The 16369-nt window shown below is 35.3% G+C and overlaps 2 protein-coding genes across 2 annotated transcripts; both read left to right on the top strand.

Annotated features, from left to right (window-relative positions):
• The first annotated feature begins 2614 nt into the window (after positions 1–2614).
• LOC145939166 (uncharacterized) lies at positions 2615–4445 on the top strand. Its single transcript, XM_083043395.1, has 3 exons — positions 2615–3254; positions 3354–3476; positions 3568–4445. Exons 1-3 carry the CDS (start codon positions 2615–2617, stop codon positions 4443–4445), a joined length of 1641 nt encoding a protein of 546 aa, XP_082899521.1.
• A 277-nt stretch (positions 4446–4722) lies between these two features.
• On the top strand, positions 4723–7722 carry LOC145939161 (uncharacterized). The gene has a single exon (XM_083043381.1). The coding sequence runs from the start codon at positions 4723–4725 to the stop codon at positions 7720–7722; it is 3000 nt and encodes a 999-aa protein (XP_082899507.1).
• Positions 7723–16369: the final 8647 nt, after the last annotated feature.

Genomic DNA, 16369 nt, shown 5'->3' with positions numbered 1-16369 from the left:
AAGGCTTAGTTTGCGAAAAACCCTTTATTTTTAATCACTTATAACTCGAAAATTATTCGTGCCTCGACATTTTCGCTGATGAAAAATCGTCTCCAAATCCAAAAAATTTACCCTTAAGCGTTGATCAGTTAATTTCCAGACACCCTGTATATATATATTTACATATGAATTTTTGAAAGTCGCCGATATTGTACCGGCTCCTAAATTGTACCATTTTTATATTTTATAAAATCTGAAGGCCTAGCGATATTTCTATTATACGTAAGGTTCATCTAACGTCATAAAGTTAATAGATAGAAGTGAATATTTGTATACGAAAGCATCTTGTAAAAAAAAACTTTCGGATTTTATAAAATATAAAAATAATACAATTTAGGAGCCGGTACAATAACATTATTTTATATTATTATTTTATTATTTTTACATTCATTACTTTTAATGTTTGGCGCTCACTTTAGTTAATTAATAAGTAATTAGAAATAATTTAGATGTAAGGTTAATAAATATAGATTTACTATATGTTATCGATTGTCACGAGAAGTCGGTGGATCGCGATCGGCTGTGTAATCAATAATTCGACTCACTTATCGGTGCTGCCATCGTCGATCCACCGATGATACCTCGTGAAGAATTTGCGAGCTTTTTGCTGGGTCTGCTACACGTTTGCAGGGAGACGAGTGGAACTCACTCTCGCACGGACCGCTCTCGTACTCACTTGCGACACGGAGCTCTCGCATTGTGGATGCCCGATCTTTTGTCGACGTCAATTACGCATGGAATTTCTGCTTGCTTGCTTGCATGAGCTCTAACCTTGCCTGATAGCTTTGCTGCATGGAATCAAAGCTAAGAAGGACGAGAATCTAAAGTTTCGAGGAACCACGAGGACCGAACAGCGAGATCCCAGGTATGCACCGTGCGGTGAGTCGCTATCGTTCGCTAATGATTTGATATCGATTAATTCATTGCCGCGCTTTGTCGCTTGTCGCTTTTGCAAATTATTACCGAAATTTATTCTCGATTTTCTATTCGCGAGCCGCTAAGTCTTATACCCTTCGCGTGTAAAATTGTTCGATACAGTCCATTTTTAGATTCGAATAAAATAGCAACTATCGCTTTAGGAGGAGACTTGAACACACCCTCCAAACATTGGTCCTTCGAGCCGGATTTGTTCACTTAAAAAATTGATTTTCGAATGTTAGTACTATTTAACACCGACCTCTCGTTACCCGATTTTACCTTGTATTTTCTTCTCGCTCTCTCTCGCTCGTTTTTTTTGTCGCAGCATTCCAGAGTTTTGAGTGTGTCAATATTTTCGTTGAGAGCTACACTCGGTTCGCTCTAATATCGAAATCTTGCTAACATAACTTGCGATATCATAAATCACTGCGTTCAACTCGATTGTTGCGTGCGTTTATTATTTGATCCTTACATTATTGTTGCTATATTTGCTACTATTTTTCGCCACTATTATTGCATTAATTTTGCTATTATTCTTTGCTACTATTTGCATTATGAGTATTATTCGCTCTAAATTCTCGCTATTATTACGGGCTATTATTTTGCGATTTATCTGCTAGTATTTTTTTGCTACATTTGGATGCTATTTGATACGGCTTGATATCTTGTGTATTACTTTAAGTTTATTATATATATATATATATATATATCTTATATTAATTGCCACTGCTATATTGTGATTATTACTTGCTATCATTATCTGCGCATTTATTGTATTGTTACTTGATCGGATTGCTGTTATTATTTGTTACTTTTGAAAAATTATTGATTCTTATATTATTATATTATTGATTATTACAATTGTTAACTGCAATTGAAATTGAGTAAGAATTATAGAATTATATCGATTATTAATTTGATTGCTCTGGCATTCACTGGTATAATTACTTTCGCATCTCGGGAATTATATTTTGGAAGCGAATTCCAAAGAATTGATTTTGATACTCGTAAATCAGTCCTGAACATTTCGTCTATTCATATCTTGCTTTTGCGAACATTCTTAGTGTTATTTGCATCACTATAAAGAGGCATATCTTCTATCCAGAGTATTCATGAATTGTCATCAATTATAATATTCTCATAATATATTGCGCACTCTTATAATATAATATTGTTGTATATTTATGTATATATGTATCTCTATATTTTCTTGTGTTAATTTGTCGTTCTTTACAGCATTCTTATTTAGTAGTTGGAATTTTCCAAAATTTGTTCTGCTCGTTCGACGCCTGTAATCTCGCGTTCTCTCGAGCTTCGCGCGCGTGTTTACGTTTTTTCTATCCTTTCTCTCGCCGTAGTCTTCACCGTGCAAGAGCTCGCTCGTCCAGGATCTATTATCTTACAATTTATATTATTTACACCGCATATATTTCCGAGGTCGTTCTCGTGAATTCGATCCTTTCTCGCTTTCATTTGAACTGAGATAAATTTCGTAATTTGTGCTCCTGAATCTCGAACGATAATTACCGAACATCTATCTGGTCGACTTCTTGGCACGAATGTTTATATTGGACTGTCGATTGATTTTGATATTTGGGTCGAAAAATTGAGTCGATATCGTCGCGTGATATGTTGACTTAAATATTTCTAATTCACGATGACAAAAAATGCTCAGATCAAACGCGAATTGTGCGTTAGGCGTTTGTCGGAAATTTTTGACACCGCGGTAAAGGCTGAAGCGGATCCTCTGTATAAAACCGCATTTTTTGCGTGCTATCCGGATGTAGACACCCTTATCGAGGATTTCGAGATCGCTCATTTGAAATTGCTTCAGGATGCTACGGCAGATTTCGAGACTGAGGATAAAGTTCGGGCGCGCTTTGATAAAATGCGTTATCGCATAAAAACGGCATATCACACGTTCGTAAGTGAGCCTCGATCCTCAACAACCGAAACTCCCTCGGCTAATTCAGCATCAAAAATCAAGCTACCTAAGATATCTTTACCGCGTTTTTCGGGAGATCTTACGCTTTGGCCCTCCTTTTTCGCGCTTTTTAACCGGTCGATTCATAATAACACGCAACTCGACGCGATTGACAAATATCAATATTTGCTTGCCTCCTTAAGCGGGGACGCGCTTAATGTGGTTAAAAATCTGCCTCTATCCGCGGACCACTATGAGATCGCGTATGATTTTTTAGTCGGTAGATATCAGAATAAACGTAAGTTGGCCAGTCATTACTGGCGTTCAGTCGTAACTGCAAAATCGTTGAAGGCGGATTCGTCCGACTCGCTACGTCAGCTCTTAGATACGTTTAATGAAAATTTGAGAGCTTTGCAGTTAATGTATTTCCCTACGGAGACGTAGGATTTTATATTGCTAAACCTATTGTTAGACAAAATCACTCCTTCGTTGCGCGAGAAGTTCGAAGCGGAGCATCGCGAAGTTGAAATCCCACGATATGAGCAGCTAACTACGTTTTTGAACGATTACTGTCGAGTTTTCGCGTCTTTATCGAGTGCGCCAATAAAGACGGGCAAATCGGAGGGAAGGTCCGCGTCATTTGTTTCCTCGTTTGTGACTAGTACCGTAGTGTCTTATTTGTAAAGAATCTCATGGCCTTGCAAAATGTCCTGGGTTTTTGAAATTGTCGGCCAAGGATAGATACTCCAAGGCGAAGAATCTGAGGTTGTGCCTGAATTGTCTTCGTTCGGGGCATCAGGTGAGCAAATGTCTATCTAGTTGGACCTGTCATTCGTGCAAAGCAAAACACCATACGCTTTTGCATTTTGAGCCTCGTTCTACGGAGGCTACTATGACCGCCGTCGCCTCTTTATCGGAAACAGCGTCGTCCTTCTTGACTGCTACGACTGCCACTGAAACAGTACCATCGCTCGTGACCATGGCTAGCATCTCCTGTTCTAAACCTGTCGTTCTATTATTGACTGTTAAAGCTGAGATTGCTGACGTACATGGCAATTTTTCTCCGGTCCGTATTCTTTTAGACTGCGCGAGTCAATCTAACTTTATTACCGAGAGTTGCGTCCAAAGAGGCGGGTTTAGTCGTACGCCTAGTCAGATGGTAATGCTCGCGTTGAATGATGTCAAGGCCGCCACCACCAAGGGTAGCACTTCTTTCGTGCTTCGCGACAGAGATGATATCCGGATTCCAATAGAAGCTACGATACTCTCTCGTATCTCTTCTCAGTTACCTAGTGGCAAGGTAGAGTTAAGGTCGTGGAAACATTTAGAAGGGTTATCGCTAGCGGATCCCGACTACTATCGACCAGGTCGAATTGACATTTTGCTAGAGGCCGAAAATTTTGTATCATATCTTCGAGATGGCCATCGTAAAGGAAAGGTAGGAGAACCAGATGCCCTTAATACTATATTCGGATGGGTATTGATGGGCGCGGTCTCTTCGGTGGCATCGCAGCCCGTGCATTCCTTTGTGACCTCGCTGGGGACTCTGGATACTACTATCTGAAAGTTCTGGGAGGTAGAGGAGATTCCGTACAACGCGCCGGCATCAAAGGAGGACCAGTTTTGTGAAGAATTGTTCGCGCATACTACTCGTAGAGATGGTCTCGGTAGATTTGTAGTTCGGTATCCCTTTTCACAGAAGTCACCTTGTTTCGTCGATTCGCGCCAAATTGCTCTTAATCGATTTCGATCACTCGAGCGCCGCTTCAAATCCGACGAGGCCTTCAAGTTGCAGTACTTGGCGTTTTTTTTTTATGCGAGAGTATTTTGAATTGGGCCACATGGAGCTTATTCCTCAACCGTTTCCGGTGGACGGTGAAGTTTATTACTTGCCGCATCATGGTGTCATAAAGCTTGATAGTGAAACTACTAAATTGAGGGTAGTTTTCGACGCTTCCTCAAAGGGCTCTAATGGGTTGTCGCTTAATCAGACACTTTTGAGTGGACCAAAGTTGCAGCAGGATATCTCGGCCATCTTGATTCGCTTCCGCATTGGATCTGTGGCCCTGACCGCAGATGTCAAACAGATGTTTCGACAGATCCAGGTTGAACCTTCGCAATGTGACTGTCAGCGGATCGTGTGGCGATTTTCGGATTCCGAACCTATAGCGGATTATAGATTACGAACCATAACCTTCGGGATCGCTTCCTCTCCGTATTTAGCGATTCGATGCTTGCTTCAGTTATCGGAGGAGAGCAAGGAAAGTCACCCTTTAGCGTCTCTGGCCTTGCGATCATCCTTATACGTCGACGATATTGTGGCGAGTGTTCACTCCATCAAGGAGGCTCTCGCGCTTCGAGATCAATTACAGGACTTGCTCCGAAGTGCGGGTCTTTCCTTGAGAAAGTGGGCTACTAGCCATCCTGCCGTGTTAAAGGATATCGCGTCGGAGCATTGCAGCGATTCGATGTTATCTTTCGACTCTGGTGAAAATTATTTTCTGAAGGTGCTTGGACTTCGATGGTATGCGCCTTCAGATTGTTTTGCATTTCAGGTTCACCCCTTAAATAGAGAGTGCTCAAAGCGGGTCATCCTATCGGAGTTGGCGCGAATTTTTGACCCCTTGGGATTTCTGGCGCCTCTCACTTTCGCTGCCAAGCTGCTCGTCCAACGATTATGGACGCTAGGCTTGGACTGGGACGTTCAACCTCCTACTGATATTTGTCAACAGTGGGCTAGGTATGAACTTGAGCTGGGGGAGCTGGCCTCTTTGCGGATACCTCGATCTCTCGCGTTTGACGGTGTGCTGCGTGGGGAGATTCATGGTTTTTGCGACGCCAGTGAGCGCGGTTATAAGGCCGTCGTTTATTTGCGTGTTGATACGACCACTCGGGTCATTATTCGCCTGCTTACCGCTAAATCGAAGGTCGCTCCGCTTAAGTCTCTCACCGTGCCACGCTTGGAATTATGCGCGGCTCTATTACTCTCGGAATTGATTAAGTATTTGCAACAGGTACTCAAGGATCGGTTCACCTTGGACTCCGTACACGCCTGGTCGGATTCAATGGTGACCCTTGCTTGGATTCGGTCATCTTCACATCGGTGGAAGACTTTTGTTCGTAATCGCGTGGCACGGATACAGGAGAATCTCGCTGTTGCTGCTTGGGGTCATGTCGGGACTGACTCTAATCCCGCTGATCATTGCTCACGTGGATTGTTTCCTCGGGAACTTGTGGCCTGCGACCTATGGTGGAAGGGGCCCGATTGGCTGAGGGATTTTCGACCACACAATGAACTCGATACTGATTCTGTCGTTTTACCGGAAGCTGAGACGGCTTCGGTTGCATTTCTCACTAGCGTTTTGTCGTCTCCATTCGAACTCTTGTTGTCGAGATTCTCGTCGTTGAAGAAGATCTGTCGTATCGTAGCTTACTGTCATCGTTTTGTTAGTAATTGCCGAAAAGTTCCGATTCCAAGTAGTGCGGCTGATCAATTGGAATCTCATTCCGCTCTACTCTTGCTGGTTAAGTACGTGCAAACTGAAAGCTTCTCGGTGGAGCTACAAGCGTTGGAAAGCAAAAAGAGGGTCTCCCGGGATCTCCGCAAACTTGTTCCCTTTCTTGATTCGCGCGGAATCCTCAGGGTGGGCGGAAGGATAGTAAATTCGATCTTGCCATACGAGACGATGCATCCGGCATTGTTACCGAACCGACATCGTCTTACGGAGCTTCTGATTGAGAGCACTCATCAACAGCATATGCATCCTGGCAGGCGTACTCTGCAGTATCTATTAGCTCAAAACTTCTGGGTGTTGGGAGTGCAGCGAGCGATCAAGCGAGTTCTCTCGAAATGTTATCGTTGCTTCCGGGCAAGCCCTCGTATTGCTCAGCCTTCCATGGCCTCTCTACCCTCCGAGCGAGTCAATCAGGTCAAGCCTTTCTCCATTACGGGCGTGGATTTCGATGGCCTCTTTTTGGTGTCACCTCGTCGAGCTCGCGGAACTACCTCGTTTAAAGTGTATGTTTGCTTGTTCGTGCGTTTTGCAGTTAAGGCCGTCCATTTAGAAATCGCCTTTTCTTTGAGTACGGACTCATTCTTGGCCGCCTTGCGGCGTTTTGTTGCTCGGCGCGGAAGGTGCTCGCTCATCTTTAGTGATTGCGGTACCAATTTTGTCGGTGCGCACCGCGAACTGTTAAGATATATGGAATTGGCTACCGAAAGTGAGAAAATCAGGTGGTCATTTAATCCGCCTTCGGCGCCTCATTTTGGAGGCCTGTGGGAGGCGGGAGTAAAATCATTCAAGACACATCTCAAGCGCGTAGTGGGTGATCAACTCCTCTCGATAGAAGAGTTCTCCACCATTCTTGCTCAGGTAGAAGCTGTTCTTAATTCCAGGCCTCTCTGCCCAGTGAGTACCGATCCGAACGATCTTGCGGTCCTCTCCCCAGGACACTTTCTGATCACCGAACCTCTCGTTTCACTTCCGAGTCCCGATCTAGCGTCTGTGCCATTGGGTCGATTAGATAGGTGGCAACTCATTCAGCGGATGCATCGAGATTTTTGGAAACGATGGCATCTCGAGTATTTGCAAACTGTACAGCAGCGTCCTAAGTGGCTCAATCCTGGGGCGCCCGTTTCGGAAGGCGCTTTGGTTCTCTTAAAGGAGGCCAATGCGTCTCCGTTGCATTGGAAGCGCGGGCGGATTGTATCTCTGTATCCCGGTCGCGATGGGATATCTCGGGTAGCCACGGTGAAAACTGCGGACGGATTATTGACTCGTCCTCTGGTGAAACTGTGCCCTCTGCCGATGGGCAACTCACCGGAGAAAAATGTAAATTGAGAGTTCTTAAAAATAAGTCTTATTTTGGTGGGCGGTATGTTTGGCGCTCACTTTAGTTAATTAATAAGTAATTAGAAATAATTTAAATGTAAGGTTAATAAATATAAAAATAAAATTGTTAAGATAAGAGTAATAATAATAGTAATAATAATCAAGCTCGTTTAATGTAAAAACGATATTAGAAATTATGGCCAACTATTCGAGCAAATACTTAAGTAAATGAATAAGAATAAGAATAAAAAAATTAAAAAAATAAAAATAAATTAAAGCGATTAGATAAGATATAATGATAGCATGCTTTATTCGTTTTTTTAATTAGAAAAACATACGTTTCGACTTCACTTAGTCTTCCTCAGTGTAAAATTTATAACCATTAAAAACTATGTAAAACTTAATTATACAAACAATCATATCACATTCGGTTATAAACAAGTCAATAAGAAGCCTTAAGTCTGTAATCATAGTCATATTTTAAAAATTATTTCCAAATTTAAACTGAGCTGCCCGGCATAGCGAAGTAACCGTGTAATCCAGCCAACAATTTCGTCGTTGGGAAGCGCGAAGTTGCTGTTTTAATCTGGACATGTCAATTCCAGCCAAGCCGTTCAACTATCGAATGTTAAAGAAAAAATTTGTTGTTGTTGTGAATAATCCGTGTTAGTGTTAAATAAGTATAAGTAAACTTACAATATAATGAGAAGTCAAACATTTTGAATAAAGTACTTAGAGCTGTCATGGGCTTCTTATTGCTACGGAGTCTAGGTCGTGACTAAGAAAAGACACAAGAAAAACTAATAAATTCATACAAAGATATAATACAATATTGTCACCGCAATCCCAACATAATTTTTACAAAAGCTGACAAGGGCAATGTCACCGTTGCTATGACCACTGAATATTATATTAACAAAGTTGAATTTTTATTAAATGATACCAGCACTTATTCTATCGTCAAAAAAAATCCGGCGTTAAAAATTGAAAGAGAATTAAATAATACGCTCAAGAAATGGTTAAGAAACGATTACATTACTAAAAAAGACTACCATTACTTAAGATCAAGTGACTCCCTCCTTCCCAAAGCATATGGACTACCCAAAATCCACAAAGAAAATACCCCTTTTAGAATTATTGTCTCCTCAGTCAACACAGCCCTATACGCTGTATTTTGTACACAAAATTCTTTCCGTCAGTATTCCTCCCGCCAAAAGCAATGTTAACAATAGCTTCGAATTGTATGGCACACTCTCTGGTAAAAAAAATTGATGCAGCGGATATCTTAGTATCTTTGGATGTGGTATCGCTTTTTACAAACATTCCTGTAAATCTTGCAATTGACAGCATTAATAATAGATGGAACTACATCGGAAAACACACCGTAATTCCAAAGAATGAATTCATTTTAATTACCAAATTTATACTGACATCTACATATTTTATATTCAATGACAATATTTATAAACAGGTATTTGGAACTCCTATGGGCTCTCCGTTATCACCCATAGTAGCAAACTTGGTAATGCAAGATTTAGAGGAAACGATACTCAACACATTAGACATCAATATTAAGTTTTATTTCCGTTACGTAGACGACATTATTTTAGCTGCGCCGTATTGTGAAATTACAAAGATTTTGGAAAAATTTAATAACCATCATGATAGATTAAAATTCACAGTTGAATACGAGGTTGAGAGGAGTATTAGTTTTCTTGATTTGTCTATCGAAGTAATAGATAATATTATATATATTGATTGGTTCCACAAAAAAACTTTCTCTGGTAGATTACTATCTTTTTTTTCAAACCACCCCATATGCCACAAAATAGGAACCATTTACAACTTATTAGACAGAGCTATGCTTTTGTCTCATCCTCGTTTTCATAAAAAAAATGTGGAGTTTTGCATTAATATCTTGTTGAACAATGGTTACCCTTTGCACCTCATTTTTAACAAAATCAATCACAGAATTAAAACTCTTGCTAATAGGAAATCAGAGAGATCAAGTAATAATACAGATGAAAATAAAAATAATTTTTTAGTCATTCCGTATATTAAGAACATCTCGGAAATAATTGCATCTATGTTAAAAAAATCTGAGGTGCCTGTTGGATATCGTTGTCTCAACAAGTTAGATAAATTTATAAAAGTTCAAAAGGACAAAAACAAACAACAAACTAGCTCTAATGTCGTCTACAAAATTAATTGTAAGGATTGCGACGCGTCATATGTGGGCCAAACAAAAAGGCAACTACATACGAGAATAAAGGAACATGCAAATAATATCAAGCTTGATTCGGCAAGGCTTTCGGTTGTCTCAGAACATAGGATAAAGTTAAATCATTTGTTTGATTGGGAGGATATTAAAATTTTAGATACGGAGATTAATTACCATAAAAGGCTTATTTCTGAAATGATCCATATCAAAGAACAAAAACATGGAATAAATTTAAATAAGGACACCGAATTACTTGACGATATTTATTTTGATATTTTAGACGAACTATCAAACATTTAAAATTCTGTTACATTGTTTTTTATCAAGGTTCACCTTTGTATGTTATTAACATTAAAATAAGATTAGTCACGACCTAGACTCCGTAGCAATAAGAAGCCCATGACAGCTCTAAGTACTTTATTCAAAATGTTTGACTTCTCACTATATTGTAAGTTTACTTATACTTATTTAACACTAACACGGATTATTCACAACAACAACAAATTTTTTCTTTAACATTCGATAGTTGAACGGCTTGGCTGGAATTGACATGTCCAGATTAAAACAGCAACTTCGCGCTTCCCAACGACGAAATTGTTGGCTGGATTACACGGTTACTTCGCTATGCCGGGCAGCTCAGTTTAAATTTGGAAATAATTTTTAAAATATGACTATGATTACAGACTTAAGGCTTCTTATTGACTTGTTTATAACCGAATGTGATATGATTGTTTGTATAATTTAGTTTTACATAGTTTTTAATGGTTATAAATTTTACACTGAGGAAGACTAAGTGAAGTCGAAACGTATGTTTTTCTAATTAAAAAAACGAATAAAGCATGCTATCATTATATCTTATCTAATCGCTTTAATTTATTTTTATTTTTTTAATTTTTTTATTCTTATTCTTATTCATTTACTTAAGTATTTGCTCGAATAGTTGGCCATAATTTCTAATATTGTTAATAAATATAGATTTACTATATGTTATCGATTGTCACGAGAAGTCGGTGGATCGCGATCGGCTGTGTAATCAATAATTCGACTCACTTATCGGTGCTGCCATCGTCGATCCACCGATGATACCTCGTGAAGAATTTGCGAGCTTTTTGCTGGGTCTGCTACACGCTTGCAGGGAGACGATTGGAACTCACTCTCGCACGGACCGCTCTCGTACTCACTTGCGACACGGAGCTCTCGCATTGTGGATGCCCGATCTTTTGTCGACGTCAATTACGCATGGAATTTCTGCTTGCTTGCTTGCATGAGCTCTAACCTTGCCTGATAGCTTTGCTGCATGGAATCAAAGCTAAGAAGGACGAGAATCTAAAGTTTCGAGGAACCACGAGGACCGAACAGCGAGATCCCAGGTATGCACCGTGCGGTGAGTCGCTATCGTTCGCTAATGATTTGATATCGATTAATTCATTGCCGCGCTTTGTCGCTTGTCGCTTTTGCAAATTATTACCGAAATTTATTCTCGATTTTCTATTCGCGAGCCGCTAAGTCTTATACCCTTCGCGTGTAAAATTGCTCGATACAGTCCATTTTTAGATTCGAATAAAATAGCAACTATCGCTTTAGGAGGAGACTTGAACACACCCTCCAAACATTTAATGATGATATATTTTTTACCTGTTGTGGTGAACTTTCTTCAATTTTCTTTTTTTTTAATGTACGATTGACATTAATTACTTTAGTCAAAGACATACGTCCCTTTAATCTTATAAGGTCACTTAAATTTTGTACTAAAAAGTACGACGGATCAACTGTAAAAAATTATTACACAGTTATTATACAGGGTATCTTTTTAATTTTAACAGGTAAATATTTCGAAAACTATGGGAGATACGAAAAAATGTTTCAAACAAAAGTTGTTTGACTTCGAGGGGGACATAAGATGGTATCATTGATTTGACCTTGTATAATTATTTGAAGGTTACGTGAAGGTCACCTTTAATTTCTTAAATAAAACACCCCATTTTTTATTACATATTCTTGTAGCTTATTTCAGCTTTCTAAAACATTATAATAAAATATTTTTTTCTTAAGTACTTCTTGAATTATAAAGCTTGAAAGTTACAATTTTTTGACATAAAATGTAAAATATTATATTGTTAAATATTTAGTTTTCGGTAATCTTATCTTAATACTTTTATGCATAGAATAATGAGACCAATCAATTGTTTAAAGAAAACACAGTTGCTTTAAAAAAAAGAGGTTGAAAATTATACTTTTTTTTTAAAGTAACTATGTGTTTTCTTTACACAATTAATTGGTCTCATTATTCTATGCATAAAAGTATTTAAGTAAGATTACCGAAAACTAAATATTTCACAAGATATTTTATTTTTTATGTCAAACTTCAAGCCTCATAACTAAAAAAAAGTAGATAATGAAAAATAACTTAATTATAGTGTTTTGTGTGGAAAGTTCTCGAGATAAGCTACAAGAATATGTAATAAAAAATAGGGGGTTCAATTTAAAAAATTTGAAAAATTGAAGGTGACCTTCACGTGAACTTCAAATGATTATACAAGGTCAAAACAATGACACCATCTTATGTCCCCCTCGAAGTCAAACAACTTTTATTTGAAACAATTTCTTCGTATCTCCCATAGATTTTAAAATATTTACCTGTTAAGATTAAAAAGACACCCTGTATACATATAAAATATATGTGTATAATTTCGAAAAAGAAAAAAGGTAATAACATAATTATAAAAAATCTATATAAAATAATATGCAGTTACATATTTCTATATGTTATATATGTGATATTTTTATGTACATATATCTATCCTCTATATATATTCTCTTTTTTTATTTCTCTTTAATATATCATTTTTAGAAAAAAATGATATATTAAAAAAACAATAATTAAAAAATAATTAGAAAATATTTATTTAAAAATTGTTTTTAGAAAAATTTGTTGTTATATTTTTATAACAAAATTTAACAGTTCTTTACATATAATTATAATTATAATTATATTATAAGGAAATTATAATATTTTATTCATTTATATATATAATTACACATAAACAACTTTTTTTTATCTTATTTCTTTTTTTTCTTTATAATAAATACGAAAATTATTCTTCAATTATTTTATTTATTTTTTTGTATATACTAAGAGAGTATATTAGAGAGATTAGATTAATATATTTAAATATTTATGTATATTCATATATGTATATATGTACACATGGGTCTCAAAAGATATAGTTATAAAAATTTAAGAGCTTGTTAATAATGTTTTAATGAGTCAAAAATGTCAATAAACTTAATTCGATTATCAATTGCTACTAAATCATAAACAATCCTCAACAGCTGATTAATGTTGAACACTTTAAAAATTTAAACAATTATTAAAATGTTTAATAATGTAATTGAATTTGAAATGTATTAATTTGTAAATCCAAAAAAATGAATGAATTTATCGATAATTCCTTAATAGTTGATAATTGAACATAAATTTATTGACATTTTTGATTCACAAAAACATTATTAAGAAGCTCTTAAATTTATGATTATATCTTTTGGAATACTGATCCAAAATTTGCGAAACCAAAATATTACAGCAAGAAAGTTTAAAATTAATGAAATTGAAATTAATAATAATAATAAATATTTAAACATTTTATACCTGCATTTTGCATCTCACCAATTAGTTTAATTTTTTCACCTTTTGTAAAATCACAATTATCCTCATCAAAGTTTATTATGTGTACTTCTAATTTAAAGCACCCATCAGTGATGGATCCACATCCAATTTTCTTGTTTAAATTATTTTTGTAAATTGGCCCGAAATTAGACTTTATATAGCCTTCTAATGCTATAAAAGAAAAAATATATAAACATTTTTGGGGGTGATCGATTAAAATAGGACATCCTGTATACAAGGTTAGTTTGATAGAAAGTTCACCATGTTTTTCTCGAAAATGGTTAAAGATAGGGGAAGATATAGAGAAGAACATCTATTATCAAAATTGTAGAGTTTAAAAATATCTATTTACGATCTTATCACTTTGACTTTGGATGGCGTTGTATATGTATATATATATATATATATATATATATATATATATATATATATGGTTGATTGGCTTTAAATAATAAATAATATAAATTTTACTTGTATTCAAGCATTGCAAACAGTATTTTAATTTTATAAATTATATTTTTTCAATTTATTATTTAGTATTAATATACTTTATATACATATACATATGCAGGGTATCTAATTTTAATCTAACTTTGCCGAAAGCGATCATAGAGAAAAATGTTTCATACAAAAGTTTTTTGACTTCGAGGGGGACATAAGATGAAATATATTATTTATTAAATATTATTAATAGAAATGAATAAATAATAATAATAATTAATTTATGAATATGAGGACATAAGATTTAATTGCAATTTACCAACTCTTGTTGATGTATTCATTACATCACTAAATTGCACAAGCTCTGGTTCAACATCTGTTGTCCCTTCTAAATTATATTTCCCCAAATTTGATATCGTTGTGTTGGTCTGTATCTGTAGCTCATAGGGTACATTACCGTTATTATAACGAGAAACTTTAGGTGTATGAGCCTGTACTCCATCTAAATGAATAATCTAAAACAAAATTTAATATTAAGGCTCCTTGGTCCTCGCCGATCATGTCGGAATCGTGACGTCAGAACCGAGAAAATATACGCTGAAAATTTTTGCGTTCCATTTTTAGATAAAAAGATATTTCAATGAAACAACACTACAAAATTCTGTGACACACTTGTAAAATTGTCCGAAAACTAACCTTTTCCTTTTATAATCAATCAACAGCTGTAAAATGACTGTAATATGAGGTCCAGTCCGTCTAGTTTTTGCACACTCTGGAAAAAATAGATTAGATCTAAATAAATCTGATATCTAATTAAAAAATTAAAAAACTAAGATCTACTTAGATTTAAGCATATTTATTTAATTGTATTTAGATTCAAATAGAGCTATCGCTGCAGATCTATTAGATCTAAATAGATCTGCAGCGAGTACATCAGTAGATCTATTTAGATCTAATAGATCTACACTAATAGATCTATTTAGATCTATTAGATCTGCAGCGATAGCTCTATTTGGATCTAAATACATTTAAATAAATATGCTTAAATCTAAGTAGATCTTACTTTTCCATTTTTTATATCTAACGAGATTTAATTAGATATAATCAAATTTATTTAGATTTAATCTATTTTTTCCCGGACATGCGCAGTCATTCCGCATGACAAAGTCTGATGTTTAAATTATTTTACGGCTGTTGATTGACTGTCAAGGGAAAAGGATAGTTTTCGGACAATTTTACAAGTGTGCCAAAGAATTTTGTAGTGTTGTTTCATTATCTTTTTATCTAAAAATGGCACGTAAAAATTTTCAGCGTGTATTTTCTCGCTTCTGACGTCACAATTCAACATGGCTGCGGCGAGGCCCAAGGAGTCTTAATTAGAAATATACAAATAATTAATTTATCAAATTTAAATCATTTTAAAAATTTCTTTAACAAATTTTACACATACCACAGAATCTGTCTTACCAAGTCTATTCAATTTCAATATAGACAAAATGTATGAAATAAAATTTTTGTAGATAAATATATTTTTGAAATTTTGAAATTAATTTATTTTTTTTTAATGGAACTTACATAATTAATGAAACCATTCTAATTGTTTTATGTAAGTCAATTCCTCGTAATATTTTGCATAAAAAATTATAAAAGTAGAATAAATTATAAAATTATAAAAGTAGAATTTTGTAAAATATTTTCCATAACGTAATTTTTCTTAACGTTACATTTTGGTACATAAAATAATGAGCCAAATTAATTCAAAAAGTATATTCTAAATTACAAATTTTTTTTTAAAATGATAATGTATTCTATTTATATCAATAAAAATCTTAAAGATTTTTTCACGAAAACAAAGCTTCCTCTATGAGGAAGCAATAAGAAAATTCAAAAATACTTACGTGATTTAATTGTACATGTGGTTCTACAGATACAATGTCATCATTCCACACGATAACTTGTACTCTTCTCCCTTGACCATTATTAATATAAAACTTGAACACCTTATATTGCTTATTGTCACCAACATAGCGTGAGGCTTCAATACCATCTACAAAGCCTACTACTTCACTACAAAAGTAATAAAAAAATTAAAAATTATAAAGAATGTAAAGAAATTAAAATAGTAATAAAATTTTTTAAATTAAATAAGTAAAAACATTTTTTTTTTAAATAATAAATTACCTATATATATATATATATATACATATATATATGTATATATGAAATTTATTATTTTTTTAATTATTTTTTTATATTATATGTATATATATGTGCATGTGTGTGTATATATATATATATATATATATATATACATATAATATACAAGG

This window comes from Prenolepis imparis, unplaced genomic scaffold (assembly GCF_030444845.1).
Source record: "Prenolepis imparis isolate NDT839.2.m4 unplaced genomic scaffold, iyPreImpa1.0 SCAF_1, whole genome shotgun sequence".
In the NCBI taxonomy this organism is placed as follows: domain Eukaryota; kingdom Metazoa; phylum Arthropoda; class Insecta; order Hymenoptera; family Formicidae; genus Prenolepis; species Prenolepis imparis.
Note: the sequence above shows the minus strand (reverse complement) of the source record. Positions and strands in the feature narration are given on the sequence as shown.

Coding starts and splice junctions, on each gene's coding strand:
- LOC145939166 (XM_083043395.1), top strand. CDS start 2,615: ATGACAAAAAATGCTCAGATCAAACGCGAATTGTGCGTTAGGCGTTTG. Junction 3,255..3,353: donor GGATTCGTCCGACTCGCTAC/GTCAGCTCTTAG, acceptor ACCTATTGTTAG/ACAAAATCACTCCTTCGTTG. Junction 3,477..3,567: donor AGTTTTCGCGTCTTTATCGA/GTGCGCCAATAA, acceptor TTATTTGTAAAG/AATCTCATGGCCTTGCAAAA.
- LOC145939161 (XM_083043381.1), top strand. CDS start 4,723: ATGGAGCTTATTCCTCAACCGTTTCCGGTGGACGGTGAAGTTTATTAC.